The 20,353-nt window shown below is 40.9% G+C and overlaps 1 protein-coding gene across 1 annotated transcript; it reads right to left on the bottom strand.

Moving 5' to 3' along the window:
* Positions 1-10,870: 10,870 nt before the first annotated feature.
* On the bottom strand, positions 10,871-19,255 carry LOC106593319 (NLR family CARD domain-containing protein 3). Its single transcript, XM_045712814.1, has 2 exons — positions 18,042-19,255; positions 10,871-11,383 (listed from the first exon to the last, which is right to left on the bottom strand). The coding sequence occupies exon 1, from the start codon at positions 18,980-18,982 to the stop codon at positions 18,488-18,490; it is 495 nt and encodes a 164-aa protein (XP_045568770.1). The 5' UTR covers positions 18,983-19,255; the 3' UTR covers positions 10,871-11,383; positions 18,042-18,487.
* Between the last annotated feature and the right edge of the window lie 1,098 nt (positions 19,256-20,353).

The following is a 20,353-nucleotide window of genomic DNA, read 5'->3' as shown; positions in this document are numbered from 1 at the left end:
TGGGAGTGCATTCTGATGAAGAACACCAAAGGTAATAACATTTTTGTTATAGTAAATCTGATTTTGGTGAAGGCTAAACTTGCTGGGTGTCTAAATAGCTAGCCCGTGATGGCTGGGCTATGTACTTAGAATTTTGCAAAATGTGCTTTCACCAAAAATCTATTTTAAAATCGGACATATCGAGTGCATAGAGGAGTTCTGTATCTATCATTCTTAACCTCTCTGGGCTAGGCGGGACGAATTCGTCCCGGCAAGTTTAGCACTCACCATAATCATATTTACTATTATAAAAGTTTGATTACCTTTTGTTGTCTTCGTCAGAATGCACTCCCAGGACTGCTACTTCAATAACAAATGTTGGTTTGGTCCAAAATAATCCATCGTTATATCCGAATAGCGGCGTTTTGTTCGTGCGTTCCAGACACTATCCGAAATGGTAAAGAAGGGTCGCGAACATGGCGCAATTCGTGACAAAAAAAAATCTAAATATTCCATTACCGTACTTCGAAGCATGTCAACCGCTGTTTAACCTGTTAGGGCTAGGGGGCAGTATTGACACGGCTGGATAAAAAACATACCCAATTTAATCTGGTTACCACTCCTACCCAGTAACTAGAATATGCATATACTTATTACATATGGATAGAAAATACCCTAAAGTTTCTAAAACTGTTTGAATGGTGTCTGTGAGTATAACAGAACTCAAATGGCAGGTCAAAACCTGAGAGATTCCTTTACAGGAAGTGGCCTGTCTGACCATTTCTTGAACTCCTTTTCCATCTCTATCTTTTACTAAGGATCTCTGCTCTAACGTGACACTTCCTACGTCGTCCATAGGCGCTCAGAGCCCGGGAAAAAACAGAATGTCGTCATCCCAGCCCCAGGCTGAAACACATTATCGCCTTTCTCAAGTGGCCGATCAAGGGACTCTGGGCTTAGGCGCGTGACCCGACCGCCCCGCCTTTGTGATTTTTTCCTCTGTTTGCCGAAAAGGAGATTCCCTGTCGGAATATTATCGCTTTTCTACGAGAAAAATGGCGTAAAAATTGATTTTAAACAGCGGTTGACATGCTTCAAGTACGGTAATGGAATATTTAGAATTTTTTTGTCACGAATTGCGCCATGCGTGCGACCCTTCTTTACCATTTCGGGTAGTGTCTGGAACGCACGAACAAAACGCCGCTATTCGGATATAACGATGGATTATTTTGGACCAAACCAACATTTGTTATTGAAGTAGCAGTCCTGGGAGTGCATTCTGACGAAGACCACAAAAGGTAATCAAACTTTTATAATAGTAAATATGATTATGGTGAGTGCTAAACTTGCCGGGTGTCTAAATAGCTAGCCCGTGATGCCTGGGCTATGTACTTAGAATATTGCAAAATGTGCTTTCACCAAAAAGCTATTTTAAAATCGGACATATCGAGTGCATAGAGGAGGTCTGTATCTATAATTCTTAAAATAATTGTTATGCTTTTTGTGAACGTTTATCGTGAGTAATTTAGTAAAATGTTAGCGAATTCCCCGGAAGTTTGCGGGGGGTATGCTAGTTCTGAACGTCACATGCTAATGTAAAAAGCTGGTTTTTGATATAAATATGAACTTGATTGAACAAAACATGCATGTATTGTATAACATAATGTCCTAGGGTTGTCATCTGATGAAGATCATCAAAGGTGAGTGCTGCATTTAGCTGTCTTCTGGGTTTTGGTGACATTATATGCTAGCTTGAAAAATGTGTGTCTGGATTATTTCTGGCTTGGTACTCTGCTGACATAATCTAATGCTTTGCTTTTGTTGTAAAGCCTTTTTGAAATCGGACAGTGTGGTTAGATTAACGAGAGTCTTGTCTTTAAATAGCTGTAAAATAGTCATATGTTTGAGAAATTGAAGTAATAGGATTTTTAAGGTTTTGAAAATCGCGCCACAGGCTTCAAGTGGCTGTTACGTAGGTGGGACGAATTCGTCCCGCCTAGCCCATAGAGGCTAATAAAGACACTTATAGTACAATATTATGGGGAATAGGAATGAGAGGGCTACTTACACCATTTTGGGAAGGGATCACAGCAGTGATTGAATGAGGATATGAGGCATGAGTTGAGGTGTTCAGAGGCTTGACCAGTGCAGGACAGTATTTGACTGGGAAGACAATAACACAAAAACACTACACAGTGAGACAAAAGAGCTAAGAATGAGTTAGTCCAAGCAAGAAGTCAAATCATAGATGTGTAATAATGTGATTGTGATTGTGATTGTGATTGACTCTACATAAAGTCATGAGAGAAAAATTGACAGGGGTTTCCTCACAGTACTTGGAGAGGAAACATTCAATGTGCCAGTGGATGAGTGGGCCACATGAGACGTGGCTTCCAGTTCATGTGAGGAGGTAGTTGACAATGGTAGTGGAGTGGTCATCACTTGTTAACCTGTTTGGGCTAGGGGGCAGTATTGAGAATTTTGGAAAAAATATGTGGCCATTTTTAACTGCCTCCTACACCAACTCAGAAGCTAGAATATGCATATTATTGTTCAGGTTTGGATAGAAAACACCCTAAAGTTTCTAAAACTGTTTGAATGGTGTCTGTGAGTATAACAGAACTCCTATGGCAGGCAAAAACCTGACAAGGTTTCATGCAGGAAGTGGCCTGTTTGACAAGGAGTCGTGCATCTTGCATCTGTTTATTGAAGAGTAAGGATCTTAGCTGTAACGTGACAATTCCCAGCGCTCCAATAGGCTCTCAGGACCCGGGAAAATCATGAAGGTTGACGAGGCAGCCTCAGGCTGAAACAGATTATCACCTCATCCAAGTGTCCCATTAGGTGACAATGGAATGAGGCGCGTCGCGTGATTAGCCCCCGTGGAGTATTTTAATTCGGCTGTTTAGTTTATTGCAGATTCCCGGTCGGAATATTATCGCTTTTCTATGAGATAAATGGCATAAAAATTGGTTTTAAACAGCGGTTGACATGCTTCGAAGTACGGTAATGGAATATTTAGACATTTTTTGTCACGCCATGCGCCATGCGCGCGACCGTGGATTACCATTCGTATAGTGTCTAGAACGCACGAACAAAACGACGCTATTTGGATATAACTATGGATTATTTGGGACCAAACCTACATTTGTTATTGAAGTAGAAGTCCTGGGCGTGCATTCTGACGAAGAACAGGAAAGGTAAGAACATTTTTCTTATAGGAAATGTTATTATGGTGAAGGCTAATCTTGCCGGGTGTCTAAATAGCTAGCCGTGATGGCTGGGCTATGTACTTAGAATATTGCAAAATGTGCTTCATCCGAAAAGCTATTTTAAAATCGGACATATCGAGTGCATAGAGGAGTAATGTATCTATAATTCTTAAAATAATTGTTATGCTTTTTGTGAACGTTTATCGTGAGTAATTTAGCAAACTGTTAGTAAATTCCCCGGAAGTTTGCGGGGGTATGCTTTTTCTGAACGTCACATGCTAATGTAAAAAGCTGTTTGAGAAATTGAAGTAATAGTATTTCAAACGATTCAAAAATCGCGCCACTGGATTAGACTGGCTGTTACGTAGGTGGGACGAATTCGTCCCGCCTAGCCCATAGAGGTTAAACCATGGAACAGGAGGGGACTCAGCTGGAAATACAAATAGCAGATACGTTCCCTTGAAGCTGAGCCATCGTAGGTTAGAACAACAAGTTTGTCCATGAAGATAAACACGGAATTAAAATATCGCCCACTTGGCAAATCAAAGTAGCCCAAGAAACTTTTTCTGAATAAAGCCCTGATCATCCACATACAGAACCTGACGATAACTGAGAACGGCAAGCAGACTGGTGGCAACCATAGGTCCCAGAGTGGGGGGGGGCAATTTTTTTTGCCCTGGGGCCCAGAGTTTGTCCATCTCTGTTGACCTAACCAGGAAATCTCTGGACCCTATAAGGTATGACAGTGATGAATCAGTTGTAAAAGGTTTTGTAAGGGCTCTGATGGAACCAGTTTTAACTAAATCAGGGCACATGGTTTTAATAACTCTTAGGGCTCGCGGACCACTAGCGAAACACCTACGACAACATCCGGTGAAATTGCAGAGCGCCAAATTCAAAATAGAAATATATTAAACATTCATGAAAATACAAGTGTCATACATCATTTAAAAGCTTAGAATCTTGGTAATCGAACTGCGTTGTCAGATTTCAAAAAGGCTTTACGGTGAAAGCATAGCTTTCGATTATCTGAGGACAGCACTCCACAATAACATATTTTCCAAACTTGCACAGGCGTCACAGAATCCCAAATAGCGATAAAATAAATCACTTACCTTTGAAGATCTTCCTCTGTTTGCAATCCCAAGGGTCCCAGCTACACAATGAATGGTCATTTTGTTCGATAAAGTCCTTCTTTGTATCCCAAAATAGTCTGTTTAGCAGGCCCCATGACTTCAGAAATCCACTCCTTCAACATGCAGACAAAGAAGTTCTAAAAGCTACCAGTAAATTTCGTCCAAACAAGTCAAATAACGTGTCTATATCATCCTCAGGTTGTCTAAAATGTAAATAAACTATAATATTTCATACGGAAAGTACTGTGTTCAATAGGAATGCCAAATTCGCAAGTGTGCACCCTCTCCATCGCGCGCAAAAACACTGATGTGACCCAAGCAGTCAGCTCACTGAAAGTGTAAATATTTATTTATTTTTCAAAATAGAAGCCTCAAAACCTTGAATAAATACTGTTGACATCTAGTGGAAGCTATTATGAATTGCAATCTGGGTGACGGACATAGGAGTTTTCAATAGCTTTACAAAATATGAGCCTGGGTTGGCGCCCCCCTTGGGTTGTGCCATGGCGGAGATCGCTGTGGGCTATACTCGGCCTTGTCTTAGGACGGTAAGTTGGTGGTTGGAGACATCCCTCTAGTGGTGTGGGGGCTGTGCTTTGGCAAAGTGGGTGGGGTTATATCCTGCCTGTTTGGCCCTGTCCGGGGGTATCATCGGATGGGGCCACAGTGTCTTCTGATCCCTCCTGTCTCAGCCTCCAGTATTTATGCAGCAGTAGTTTATGTGTCGGGGGGCTAGGGACAGTCTGTTACATCTGGAGTATTTCTCTTGTCTTATCCGGTGTCCTGTGTGAATTTAAATATGCTCTCTCTAATTCTCTCTTTCTCTCTTTCTGTCTTTCTCTCGGAGGACCTGAGCCCTAGGACCATGCCTCAGGACTACCTGGCATGATGACTCCTTGCTGTCCCCAGTCCACCTGGCCGTGCTGCTGCTCCAGTTTCAACTGTTCTGCCTGCGGCTATGGAACCCTGACCTGTTCACCGGACGTGCTTGTTGCACCCTCGACAACTACTATGATTATTATTATTTGACCATGCTGGTCATTTATGAACATTTTAACATCTTGACCATGTTCTGTTATAATATCCACCCTGCACAGCCAGAAGAAGACTGGCCACCCCTCATATCCTGGTTCCTCTCTAGGTTTCTTCCTAGGTTTTTGCCTTTCCTTTGGAGTTTTTCCTAGGGAGTTTTTCCTAGCCACCGTGCTTCTTTCACATGCATTGCTTGCTGTTTGGGGTTTTAGGCTGGGTTTCTGTACAGCACTTTGAGATCTCAGCTGATGTAAGAAGGGCTTTATAAATAAATTATAAAAATTAATTTGTTTGATTTGATTTGGTTTTATTTATTTATTTTTTGGTCGGATTTTCTTCGGGTTTTCGCCTGCCATATCTGTTCTGTTATACTCACAGACGTTATTTTAACAATTTTGGAAACGTCAGAGTGTTTTCTTTCCAAATCTACCAATTATATGCATAGCTTCTGGGCCTGAGTAACAGGCATTTTACTTTGGGCTCGCCAGACTCTCCGAACGTCCGAAAACTGCCCCCTAGCCCTAAGACTTTTAACGATCCTCACACTGTTCATGCTCTCATTTCATAGACGCGTACTGCTCACCTGTTCATCTCGTAAAGAATAATGTGGAAATTGAGCAAGTTGAGGTGACTAAACTGCTTGGAGTAACCCTGGATTGTAAACTGCCATGGTCAAAACATATTGATACGACAGTAGCTAAGATGGGGAGAAGTCTGTCCATAATAAAGCCCTGCTCTACCTTCTTATTAACAGCACTGTCAACAAGGCAGGTCCTACAGGCCCTAGTTTCTACCTTCTGTCATGGGACTTCTGTTCCCAATGTTCATAAACCGAACTTCAATTAAACTATTCAGTCTGCCCCCCAGAGGGTGTAAGATTCTGGTTGAATGAAGCAGACGGAGAGCCAGCCTACAATTGGTCAGAATGTTTATTTACGAGAGTTCTGAATATCATACAATGTACACAGCCTTTTATACCTGACATTTGGTCATACCATATGTCATACCCCTTACAAATGCCCATCCTCTTCTTTAACACTGTCAATGCTTATTTACAAGTCTTCTCCATCTCATACATTGCTTATCATATCCTGCCCCATGTTACATAATCTACTGCAAGCCTAAAGGTTTCTCCCCTCCCTGGTTGGGGAGACCTTCTTCCTGTTATCAGTTTCACAGTGGTCACAAGTTGTCTGCTGTCTGGTTGCTTACATTGCTAAATCATTAAGCTTCAACTTTTCCGACACACACACATTAGTACATTCATCTTATAATCACTTGGTTATACCTTTTCAGGGTGAAATCATTTAGTCAAACCTTTAACCTCTTGACGGTCGCCTAGGATAGGGGGCGCTACAGCGATTTTTGAAAAAAATTTGTGCCCATTTTAAACGGCCTCCTACTCAAACTCAGAAGCTAGGACATACATATAATTAATAATTGTGGATAGAAAACACCCTAAAGTTTCTAAAACTGTTTGAATGGTTTCTGTGAGTATAACAGAACTCATATGGCAGTCAAAACCCCGAGACCGATCGTAACAGGATGTGGATTTCTGAATTGCGGACTCAACTTCACCACTTTGCCTGTAATTCACACAGTGAGCAATTGTTCATTGAGCACTTCCTATTGCTTCCACTAGATGTCCCCAGTCTTTACAAAGTGATTTGAGCCTTCTACTGTGAAAACTGACTGAATGACACGCTGTGGAACGTGGTCACACGGAGAGGGCCATCACCATTATGACGCCTCGGCTCCCCTGGCTACCCTCCCCTTTCAAAACGTTTTGAAAGACAATGCAATCATCCCCCTTGAATCATATTGGAGCTCAGGTTGAAAAAGGCCCTAAAGATTTATGTTATACAACGTTTGACATGTTTGAACAAACCTAAATAAAAAAAATGCATTTTTTTCGACGGTACTTTTGGTGCAGCCTTCAGAACGCGCTAACAAGAACAAGCTATTGGAACATAAAGGATAAACTTTTTCGAACGAAAATACATTTGTTGTGGACCTGGAATTCCTAGAAGTGCTTTCTGATGAAGATAATCAAAGGTAAGGGATTATTGACAATAGTATACAAGACTAGATTTGATATGCGATTGTTCCAAGATGGCGCTGACCTGTAACGGTAGCCTATTTTCTGAGTATCGCATCCCCTTTTATCGCAAAGTGTGATTACCCAGTAAAGTTATTTTTAAATCTGGCATTACAGGTGCTTTCAAGAGATATTCATCTATAAATCTTAGAATGACAATATTACATTTTAAAAATGTTTTCGAATAGTAATTTAGTAAATTGTAGCGCTGTTTCACCGGATGCATTTGAGGGAAAATAGTTAGTCAACGTTACACGCCGATGTAAAATGCTGTTTTTATATATAAATATGAACTTTATCGAACAAAAGAATGCATGTATTGTGTAACATGATGTCCTAGGAGTGTCATCTGATGAAGATTGTCAAAGGTTAGTGCTGCATTTAGCTGTTTTTTGGTTATTTGTGATGCATGTGGTTGGTCGGAAAATGGCTATGTGGCTACTTTTACGATATACTCCTCTAACATAATCTAATGTTTTGCTTTTGCTGTAAAGCCTTTTTGAAATCGGACAACGTGGTTCGATTCAGGAGAGGTGTATCAATAAAATGATATAACATAGTCCTATATTTGAAAAAATAAAAAATAAAAAAATCGTTGTGCTAATGGCGATAGGATTTTTTTCGCTGGATGTCCGTCCCGCATACGGGACGAGCCCGTCAAGAGGTTTAATCATATTATTCCCATTACAATCCACCCTATTGGCTAAATATTTCACATACACTATAACACATCTATTTTTATTGGATTCAGAAATGTCACACAAAATCAAACTAGATCAAAGAAAACGAATACATGTATTTTCATTACATACTTATCAATGACTGTTCTAAGCCTATGTCCAGTCAGGATTAGGATTTTTGCTATGACCTTCATTTAGAGAAACAGTCTTCCTAAACATGGGCTCCTCATAATTGAATGAATCCTCCACCAGGCTCGGCGGTAGGTATTTGTCATCCCACTGGTCTGAACTTGGAATCGGTCTGTATCTCACCATCTGCTCCGTCATCGATCTCTCCAGAGCCCTGGAAATGAGACCTTTCGCACAAGGGACCAAACAACAACCACATAATATCAACACAGTCATACAGGTGAAAGCAGCCCACAACACAGTGATTACAACCTTTTTCCATTTTCCGAACGTACTATCAAACCATCCCGTGAGTGCCGTGTCCACCCCGGAATTTTCTGCTAACTCCTGAGCTAAATTGTTTAGACCGGCATTCAGATCCGAACATCACACACACACCACCCTTTTCAGCCAGAAGCATATCCAAAGCTATTCTATTCTGCAATACCATCAAAGTGGTCGCAGCTGTCTGTTCAGCTAACCCTGGAATTGCCTCTCTGGTATAGTTGATGAAACGCTGTTGGTTATAATAAATGTAATTTATCCAATTCACATTTTTATTGAGAGTCGACCACCAAAAAGACTTGATTCCAATCCAGCCCATATCTGATTCCTAGCTTTAAACTCATCAGGCACCCCCCTTGAACCCCAATGCTATCAATGTAAATTCTATCATCAAAGGACCCTGACGGAGCACTCCTCCCCTCTCTTTCACCTGGCACTAGGTCTTTGTGTTGTATAAGGGTGAAGGGCATGCCTAACAGTACCAATGCACAAATACCAGTCCAATTTGCAGGCAGGTTTGGCCACAGCTTCATACCTCCACACAACCACCAGACATCCGCTCTCGGCCTTTTTATCTTACTAAAGTCCTCGGAACTCAACCACCCAGTCAGGTCCCTCATTGTCGTGTCAGTTGTAACATTCTCTGTCCTATTGCATGTTCTTACTTCCCCTACGTTCCATCCGTGTGTGTTGTGTCGAGCCACACAATAATAGTCTCCTCCTGCGACTGTGAAAGGGGGAAGTCTGGATCTAATGGGCACATAGGATACAGATAATGCAGATCAGTGCAACTGTCTGGCTTCCTTGCCATCATGAACAGCTTTACCATTCAGGCCATTCCCCTTGGTAAATTAATTCCATCGGGTAGAAAGGGGATGGTTGTCAACTGAAGTTTGGCTGTTGCGCAGGCATAACCTTCTTCTTTAGCTACTGATCTAGCTGTATACTGAATCCATTCCAGCCATAGGTTGGAATCCCCAAACCAAGTCTCCACCTCAATCACTTCCTTAAGATCTTTCGTCTGAACTATCCTCACCGGTCCTTGGCTCTGGATGACTACACGGGTAATGTCCGTTTTATCAGGGGTACTACTGGTATTCTGGCTGGCGGTAGAACTATCTCCTGTCCTAACCTCTACTACTCAGAATGGTACCGCAGTGTCGACAATGGTCTGGTCAAGGCCAACATACCATAACCCTAAATCCTCTTTCTTTATGCTTTAATTGGTCATTCCTATCTTCAAGCAATACTTCCCTTGCTCTGGATTGCAGTCAAAAACCCTGGCTTTCACTATACACCATCTGTTTCTATATTGGGTGTGTGGATAGACATAGCCTTCTCTCTCTGTGTGAGCTATGACCTGATTCCATGAGTTACACCGGGATCTACACATATCTTCCCCATGAAGTCCGAGTCCTAGACTGCCAGGAGGTTAGGGACCCCATTTGGTCTGCAGAGAACTCTATTGAGACATCCTTCCCTAACTCTACTCTCACTTCCTTTTTATCCAGATCGAGTGACCTTTTGTACCTAGGCCATAAAAACTCCTCATCTTCTACACTATGGGTCAAGTTACCACTTTCTGACTTCTCGAGTGGTTCATGGTGTATTAGGAATATGGCTTACACAATCAGACAGCTCAGACTGACCAGTACCCCTGTAAAGCCCCACCCCTCCCGGTGAATATATCACTGGCTAGAGGCTAACCCAAACTTTCACTTCTATGAACGCACACAGTGAGTATCGGGCGGGTTAGGGAATCTTCGTTAGAGAGGTAACCCCCGAACCTTATTGGTATTCGGTTCTTCTCCTAACTCTGTGATTGTTCGACAGTGTCAGTGTGTCTTACCCTCCCGCATTGTGTGATATGAACCCAGGTAGCTCTTTCAGCTATTCTCACCGCGAAGGCTATTACCAGGAACACTTGGTATGGGCCCTCCCACCATGGCTGCTTCCAGTTCTTTTCTCCTCAGGGACTGGATCCACACCCAGTCTCCTGGTTGGATTGAGTGAATCATCTTCTACTGTAATTCACCTGTTGGACACAAAGTCTCGGACATACGGGTTTGGTTAACCATGTGTTCTGTTAGTATATCTTCAACTTCTATGTCTACCTGTTCTGGCCTCCCCTAACTCTGGCATTCTATATGGTTTACCTGATCAGCTAAAATGTAATCCATTATTTAAAGAGATAGATCCTAGTAAATCAACTACCCTAATCGTGTCCAACCAGTAAGTTGGGACCGCTTCTTCCCATTTAATATACTTATCTATAAAAAAAAGTTTTTTAAGTAGTTCGTTATCCAATAGGCCACAAAGTGTTTCCGAACCTGCTCTACTATCCCCCCTTTTGACACATGGCTCTGCCCAAATTTTCCTAAATTACTAATAATTACTTTTAATAAAATCTCAAATTTGACTTCAGGACTACTTATACTAAAATAACTCCTTTAATTAACCCCACATCAATAGGTCCTTGGGACCCTAACATGGAGGGTACCGCTTTTAACTCTTCTTCCTGTTCCTAATTTAAAAACAAATCATCCTGGCATTAATCGGGCCCCACGTCTAAGTGGACCCCAGGTTAAGTTCTCACTTCTACAATTCAGTTTGCATCTATACCTGCCTAAAACTTAACTATGCTGCTCTCCACTCAGTAACTGTTATCTAACAATTCTGTATCACTTCTATCTTCTCTCAATCCTGACTTATTATGTGATTCTTACCTTATGCTCTCTATCTTGCGCTCCTCCTGGCCCACCCTTTTGACACAAGGCTCTCATGTATTTTAGCCTGTTTAGGATAGGGGGCAGTATTGACACGGCTGGATAAAAAACATACCCGATTTAATCTGGTTACCACTCCTACCCAGTAACTAGAATATGCATATACTTATTACATATGGATATAAAACACCCTAAATTTTCTAAAACTGTTTGAATGGTGTCTGTGAGTATAACAGAACTCAAATGGCAGGTCAAAACCTGAGAGATTCCTTTACAGGAAGTGGCCTGTCTGACCATTTCTTGAACTTATTTTCCATCTCTATCATTTACTAAGGATCTCTGCTCTAACGTGACACTTCCCACGTCGTCCATAGGCGCTCAGAGCCCGGGAAAAAACAGAATGTCGTCATTCCAGCCCCAGGCTGAAACACATTATCGCCTTTCTCAAGTGGCCGATCAAGGGACACTGGGCTTATGCTCGTGACCCCGACCGCCCCCGCCTTTGGGATTTTTTCCTCTGTTTGCCGAAAAGGAGATTCCCTGTCGGAATATTATCGCTTTTCTACGAGAAAAATGTCGTAAAAATTGATTTTAAACAGCGGTTGACATGCTTCGAAGTACGGTAATGGAATATTTAGAATTTTATTGTCACGAATTGCGCCATGCGCGCGACACTTCTTTACTATTTCGGATAGTGTCTGGAACGCACGAACAAAACGCCGCTATTCGGATATAACGATGGATTATTTTGGACCAAACCAACATTTGTTATTGAAGTAGCAGTCCTGGGTGTGCATTCTGACAAAGACAACAAAATGTAATGAAACTTTTATAATAGTAAATATGATTATGGTGAGTGCTAAACTTGCCGGGTGTCTAAATAGCGAGCCCGTGATGCCTGGGCTATGTACTTAGAATATTGCAAAATGTGCTTTCACCAAAAGCTATTTTAAAATCGGACATATCGAGTGCATAGAGGAGGTCTGTATCTATAATTCTTAAAATAATTGTTATGCTTTTTGTGAACGTTTATCGTGAGTAATTTAGTAAAATGTTAGCGAATTCCCCGGAAGTTTGCGGGGGGTATGCTAGTTCTGAACGTCACATGCTAATGTAAAAAGCTGGTTTTTGATATAAATATGAACTTGATTGAACAAAACATGCATGTATTGTATAACATAATGTCCTAGGGTTGTCATCTGATGAAGATCATCAAAGGTGAGTGCTGCATTTAGCTGTCTTCTGGGTTTTGGTGACATTATATGCTGGCTTGAAAAATGGGTGTCTGATTATTTCTGGCTTGGTACTCTGCTGACATAATCTAATGTTTTGCTTTCGTTGTAAAGCCTTTTTGAAATCGGACAGTGTGGTTAGATTAACGAGAGTCTTGTCTTTAAATAGCTGTAAAATAGTCATATGTTTGAGAAATTGAAGTAATAGGATTTTTAAGGTTTTGAAAATCGCGCCACAGGCTGCCAGTGGCTGTTACGTAGGTGGGACGAATTCGTCCCGCCTAGCCCAGAGAGGTTAAACAGCGGTTGACATGCTTCGAAGTACGGTAATGGAATATTTAGACATTTTTTGTCACGCCATGCGGCATGCGCACCACCGTGGATTACCATTCGTACAGTGTCTAGAACGCATCGAACAAAACGACGCTATTTGGATATAACTATGGATTATTTGGGACCAAACCTATATTTGTTATTGAAGTAGAAGTCCTGGGAGTGCATTCTGACGAAGAACAGGAAAGGTAAGAACATTTTTCTTATAGGAAATGTTATTATGGTGAAGGCTAATCTTGCCGGGTGTCTAAATAGCTAGCCGTGATGGCTGGGCTATGTACTTAGAATATTGCAAAATGTGCTTCATCCGAAAAGCTATTTTAAAATCGGACATATCGAGTGCATAGAGGAGTAATGTATCTATAATTCTTAAAATAATTGTTATGCTTTTTATGAACGTTTATCGTGAGTAATTTAGCAAACTGTTAGTAATTTCCCCGGAAGTTTGCGGGGGGTATGCTTTTTCTGAACGTCACATGCTAATGTAAAAAGCTGTTTTTTGATATAAATATGAACTTGATTGAACAAAACATGCATGTATTGTATAACATAATGTCCTAGGGTTGTCATCTGATGAAGATCATCAAAGGTGAGTGCTGCATTTAGCTGTCTTCTGGGTTTTGGTGACATTATATGCTGGCTTGAAAAATGGGTGTCTGATTATTTCTGGCTTGGTACTCTGCTGACATAATCTAATGTTTTGCTTTCGTTGTAAAGCCTTTTGAAATCGGACAGTGTGGTTAGATTAACCTGTTGGGTCTAGGGGGCAGCATTTGCACGTCTGGATAAAAAAATGTACCCGATTTAATCTGGTTACTAATCCTACCCAGTAACTAGAATATGCATATACTTATTATATATGGATAGAAAACACTCTAAAGTTTCCAAAACTGTTTGAATGGTGTCTGTGAGTATAACAGAACTCATTTGGCAGGCAAAACCCTGAGACATTTTCTGACAGGAAGTGGATACCTGATGTGTTGTATTGACTTTAAACCTATCCCATTGAAAAACACAGGGGTTTAGGAATATTTTGGCACTTCCTATTGCTTCCACTAGATGTCACCAGCCTTTACAAAGTGTTTTGAGTCTTCTGGAGGGAGATCTGACAGAACAAGAGCCATGGAACGGTGATGTCCCATTAGACACCTGGCGCGCTAGTTCATGTTGGGTACCCTCGTTCCAATACGTTATAAAAGAGTATGCATTCGTCCACCTTGAATATTATTCATGTTCTGGTTAAAAAGGCCCTAATGATTTATGCTATACAACGTTTGACATGTTTGAACGAACGGAAATATATTTTTTCCCCTCGTTCATGACGAAAGTCCGGCTGGCTTACATCATGTGCTAACGAGACGGAGATTTTTGGACATAAATGATGAGCTTTTTTGAACAAAACTACATTCGTTATGGACCTGTGATACCTGGAAGTGACATCTGATGAAGAGAATCAAAGGTAATGGATTATTTACATAGTATTTTCGATTTTAGATCTCCCCAACATGACGTCTAGTCTGTATTGCAACGCGTATTTTTCTGGGCGCAGTGCTCAGATTATTGCAAAGTGTGATTTCCCAGTAAGGTTATTTTTAAATCTGGCAAGTTGATTGCGTTCAAGAGATGTAAATCTATAATTCTTTAAATGACAATATAATATTTTACCAATGTTTTCTAATTTTAATTATTTAATTTCTGACGCTGACTTGACTGCCGGTTATTGGAGGGAAACGATTTCCTCAACATCAATGCCATAGTAAAACGCTGTTTTTGGATATAAAAATGAACTTGATAGAACTAAAAATGCATGCATTGTCTAACATAATGTCCTAGGAGTGTCATCTGATGGAGATTGTAAAAGGTTAGTGCATCATTTTAGCTGGTTTTATGGTTTTGGTGACCCTGTCTTTGACTTGACAAAACATTACACACAACTCTTGTAAATGTACTGTCCTAACATACTCTAAATTTATGCTTTCGCCGTAAAACCTTTTTGAAATCGTAAAACGTGGTTAGATTAAGGAGATGTTTATCTTTCAAATGGTGTAACATAGTTGTATTTTTGAAAAATTTGAATTTTGACATTTATTTGGATTCAAATTTGCCGCTCTTGAAATGCACCTGCTGTTGATGGAGTGCACCACGGGTGGCACGCTAGCGTCCCACCTAGCCCATAGAGGTTAAAATCGGACACCGCAATTGCATAAAGGAGTTCTGTATCTATAACGCTTATCGTGAGTAATTTAGTAAATTCACCAGAAGTTTTCGGTATGTTTGCTAGTTCTGAACGTCACATGCTAATGTAAAAAGCTGGTTTTTGATATAAATATGAACTTGATTGAACAAAACATGCATGTATTGTATAACATAATGTCCTAGGAGGGTCATCTGATGAAGATCATCAAAGGTCAGTGCTGCATTTAGCTGTGGTTTTGGTTTTTGAGACATTATATGCTAGCTTGAAAAATGGGTGTGTGATTATTTCTGGCTGGGTACTCTCCTGACATAATCTAATGTTTTGCTTTCGTTGTAAAGCCTTTTATAATCGGACAATGTGGTTAGATAAAGGAGAGTCTTGTCTTTAACCTGTTAGGGCTAGGGGGGCAGTATTTGCACGGCTGGATAAAAAAAATGTACCCGATTTAATCTGGTTACTAATCCTACCCAGTAACTAGAATATGCATATACTTATTATATATGGATAGAAAACACTCTAAAGTTTCTAAAACTGTTTGAATGATGTCTGTGAGTATAACAGAACTCATTTGGCAGGCAAAACCCTGAGACATTTTCTGACAGGAAGTGGATACCTGATGTGTTGTATTACCTTTAAACCTATCCCATTGAAAAACACAGGTGCTGAGGAATATTTTGGCACTTCCTATTGCTTCCACTAGATGTCACCAGCCTTTACAAAGTGTTTTGAGTCTTCTGGAGGGAGATCTGACCGAACAAGAGCCATGGAACGATGATGGCCCATTAGACACCTGGCGCGAGTTCATGTTTTGGTTACCCTCGTTCCAATACGTTATAAAAGAGTATGCATTCGTCCACCTTGAATATTATTCATGTTCTGGTTAAAAAAGGCCCTAATGATTTATGCTATACAACGTTTGACATGTTTGAACGAACGTAAATATATTTTTTCTCCTCGTTCATGACGAGAAGTCCGGCTGGCTTAGATCATGTGCTAACAAGACAGAGATTTTTGGACATAAATGATGAGCTTTTTTGAACAAAACTACATTCGTTATGGACCTGTGATACCTGGAAGTGACATCTGATGAAGAGAATCAAAGGTAATGGATTATTTACATAGTATTTTCGATTTTAGATCTCCCCAACATGACGTCTAGTCTGTATCGCAACGCGTATTTTTCTGGGCGCAGTGCTCAGATTATTGCAAAGTGTGATTTCCCAGTAAGGTTCTTTTTAAATCTGGCAAGTTGATTGCGTTCAAGAGATGTAAATCTATAATTCTTTAAATGACAATATAATATTTTACCAATGTTTTCTAATTTTAATTATTTAATTTGTGGTGTTGACTTGACTGCCGGTTATTGGAGGGAAACGATTTCCTCAACATCAATGCCATAGTAAAACGCTGTTTTTGGATATAAATATGAACTTGATAGAACTAAAAATGCATGCATTGTCTAACATAATGTCCTAGGAGTGTCATCTGATGGAGATTGTAAAAGGTTAGTGCATCATTTTAGCTGGTTTTATGGTTTTGGTGACCCTGTCTTTGAATTGACAAAACATTACACACAACTCTTGTAAATGAACTGTCCTAACATACTCTAAATTTATGCTTTCGCCGTAAAACCTTTTTGAAATCGTAAAACGTGGTTAGATTAAGGAGATGTTTATCTTTCAAAGGGTGTAAAATAGTTGTATGTTTGAAAAATTTGAATTTTGACATTTATTTGGATTCAAATTTGCCGCTCTTGAAATGCACCTGCTGTTGATGGAGTGCACCACGGGTGGGACGCTAGCGTCCCACCTAGCCCATAGAGGTTAAAATGGTGTAAAATAGTCATATGTTTGAAAAATTGAAGTTTGGGGATTTTTGAGGAGTTTGTAATTCGCGCCACGCTCTATCATTGGATATTGGCGAGGCATTCCGCTAGCGGCACATCTAGATGTAAGAGGTTAATCAGAGAGGCAAACATAACCCTGAAGGAGCTGCAATGCTACACAGCAGAGATTGGAGTATCTGTCCATAGGACCACTTTAAGCCATACACTACATAGAGCTGGGATTTATGGAAGAGTGGCCAGAAAAAAGCCATTGCTTATAGAAAAAAATAAGCAAACATGTTTGGTGTTCACCCAAAGGCAGGTGGGAGACTCCCCAAACATATGGAAGAAGGTACTCTGGTCAGATGAGACTAAACTTCTGCTTTTTGGCCATCAAGGAAAACACTATGTCTGGCGCAAACCCAACACCTCTCATCACCCCGAGACACCATCCCCAGCAGCATCATGCTGTGGGGATGTTTTTCATCGGCAGGGACTGGGAAACTGGTCAGATTTGAAGGAATGATGGATGGGGCTAAATACAGGGAAATTCTTGAGTGAAACCTGTTTCAGACTTCCAGAGATTTAGAGACCACTAAAGCAACACTCGAGTGGTTTAAGGGGAAAAATATAAATGTCTTGGAATGGTCAACTCAAAGCATAGACCTCAATCCAATTGAGAATCTGTGGAATGACTTACAGATTGCTGTACACCAGTGGAACCCATCCAACTTGAAGGAGCTGGAGCAGTTTTGCCTTGAAAAATTGTCAAAAATCCCAGTGGCTAAATGTGCCAACCTTATAGAGACATACCCAAGAGACTTGCAGCTGTAATTGCTGCAAAAGGTGGCTCTACAAAGTATTGACTTTGGGGGGGGGTGAAGCCACTGTATATACATACAATTCTTTCATTTGTAAATGGTAAAACATGAATACTCTCAAAAAAAAGGTGACATTCTGTACTGTCACCTAATATGAAACATTCGATCTCAAATCCAACATCCTGGAGCATATCACCAAAATGTAAACTGTAAGCTTCACTGTCCAAACACATATGGTGTGGACTATGTGTGCCTGGTAAACACATGTGGATCTGGTGAACAGTTATCACTTGTTGACCAACTACAGGAATACTGACCTCAGAGTCTCCAGTTTACAGTGGGGATTCCCCAGTCCAGCAGAGAGCAGCTTCACTCCTGAATCCTTCAGGTCATTGTTACTCAGATCCAGCTGTCTCAGGTGTGAGGGGTTTGACTCCAGAGCTGAGACCAGAGAAGCACAGCCTTTCTCTGTGACTCCACAGCCTGACAGCCTGCAACGAGATCATCATGACTTCACAAACACACTGTTAATTTAACGAGTAGTGTAGAAGGACAATGGTAGATGCATTTGGTTTATTTTCCCAAACAACACATATATTCTTCTTCCGTCTCCTAGAATTGTATGGTCATATTGTTATAATAAATTTAATATCTGATTCAATATGTTGTTCAATATAATATTATATACATATTACAATACATATTTTTCTCTAAACTGAATATTTCTTCTTGATGATAAGTTCTTAAATGTCATTTCATTTACTCACAGAACAGCTCTGGAGGCTTTGACCACTGGCAGCAGCCTCAGAAGACCTTCCTCTGATATGGAGTATTTCTTCAGGTCAAACACATCCAGCTCCTTTTCTGAAGTCAGCAACACAAAGACCAGAGCTGACCACTGTGCAGGTGACAGGTTGGGTTTTGAGAGACTTCCTGAGCTCAGGAAGCTTTGGATCTCCTCCACTAGAGAATGGTCATTCAGTTCATTCAGACAGTGGAACAGATTGATACTCCTCTCTGGAGAGGGAATCTCCCTGATCTTATCCTTGATGTACTTGACTGTTTCTTCATGGCTCTGTGAGCTGCTTCTTGTCTTTGTCAGTAGACCTCGTAAGAGCTTCTGATTGGACTCCAGTGAGAGGCCCAGAAGGAAGCGGAGGAACAGGTCCAGGTTTCCTGTCTCACGTTGTAAGGCTTTATCCACAGCACTCTTGTAGAAAGTAACTTCAGGCTCGTCTTTTGTTTTCAGTTTGTCCATTAGATTCTCATTGTTGTTGATGAATGAGAGGAAAACATATACAGCAGCCAGAAACTCCTGAATGCTCAGATGAACAAAGCAGTACACCTTGTCCTGGAACAGCCCACATTCCTCTTTAAAGAGCTGTGTGCACAATCCTGAGTACACTGAGGCTTCATTGACATCAATGCCAGCCTCTTTCAGGTCTTCTTCATAGAAAATCAGATTGCCATTCACAAGCTGTTGAAAAGCCAGTTTTCCCAGTGACAGAATGCTCTCGTTATTCAAGTGTGGATCTGTCTCTTCTTTCCCAAGATACTTTTCATTCTTCTGTTTGGTATGAAACACCACAAGGTGTGTGTACATCTCAGTCAGAGTCTTGGGCATCTCTTCTCTCTTATGTTTCAGCATGTGTTCGAGGACAGTTGCAGAAATCCAACAGAAGACTGGAATGTGGCACATGATGTGGAGGCTCCTTGATGTCTTTATGTGTGAGATGATTCTGTTGGCCAGGTCCTCATCACTGAATCTCTTTCTGAAGTACTCCTCCTTCTGTGGGTCATTGAACCCTCGTACCTCTGTCACCTGGTCAACACACCCTGAAGGGATCTTATTGGCTGCTGCAGGTCGGGTAGTTATCCAGAGGAGAGCAGAGGGAAGCAGATTTCCCTTGATGAGATTTGTCATCAGAACATCCACTGAGGTTGACTCTGTGACGTCACAACAGATCTTGTTCTTCTGGAAGTCTAGGGGCAGTCGGCACTCATCCAGACCATCAAAGATGAACACAACTTTGTACTTGTTGTAGATGGAGATTCTTGATTGTTTGGTTTCCATTGAGAAGTGATTAAGAAGTTCAATCAAAGTGTTTTTGTTCCCTTTCATCAAATTCAGCTCCCGAAAAGGGAATGAAAACACAAATTGAACATCCTGATTTGCTTTTCCTTCAGCCCAGTCCAGAATGAACTTCTGCACAGAGACTGTTTTTCCAATGCCAGCGACTCCCTTTGTCAGCACAGTTCTGATTAGTTTGTCTTGTCCAGTTAAGGGTTTGAAGATGTCGTTACATTTGATTGCAGTCTCTGGTCTTGCTTGTTTCCTGGTTGTTGTCTCAATCTGTCTCAGCTCATGTTCATTATTGACCTGTCCTGTTCCACACTCTGTGATGTAGAGCTCTGTGTAGATCTTATTGAGAAGTGTTGGGTTTCCTTGTTTAGCGATCCCCTCAAATACACATTGAAACTTCTTCTTTAGATTAGATTTGAGTTCACGTTGGCAAATCACAGCAAGCTCATCTGAATGAAGAAATAGCACAGAGGATATTAATATTACGTCTGTTTTAATGTCTACAGTATTGAAGGACTGTTAAAGTTTTAAAATAATAATTTATTC

The sequence above is a fragment of the Salmo salar genome, unplaced genomic scaffold (genome assembly GCF_905237065.1).
Source record: "Salmo salar unplaced genomic scaffold, Ssal_v3.1, whole genome shotgun sequence".
NCBI classification, from domain to species: domain Eukaryota; kingdom Metazoa; phylum Chordata; class Actinopteri; order Salmoniformes; family Salmonidae; genus Salmo; species Salmo salar.
This window is presented reverse-complemented; position numbering and strand designations above follow the sequence as displayed.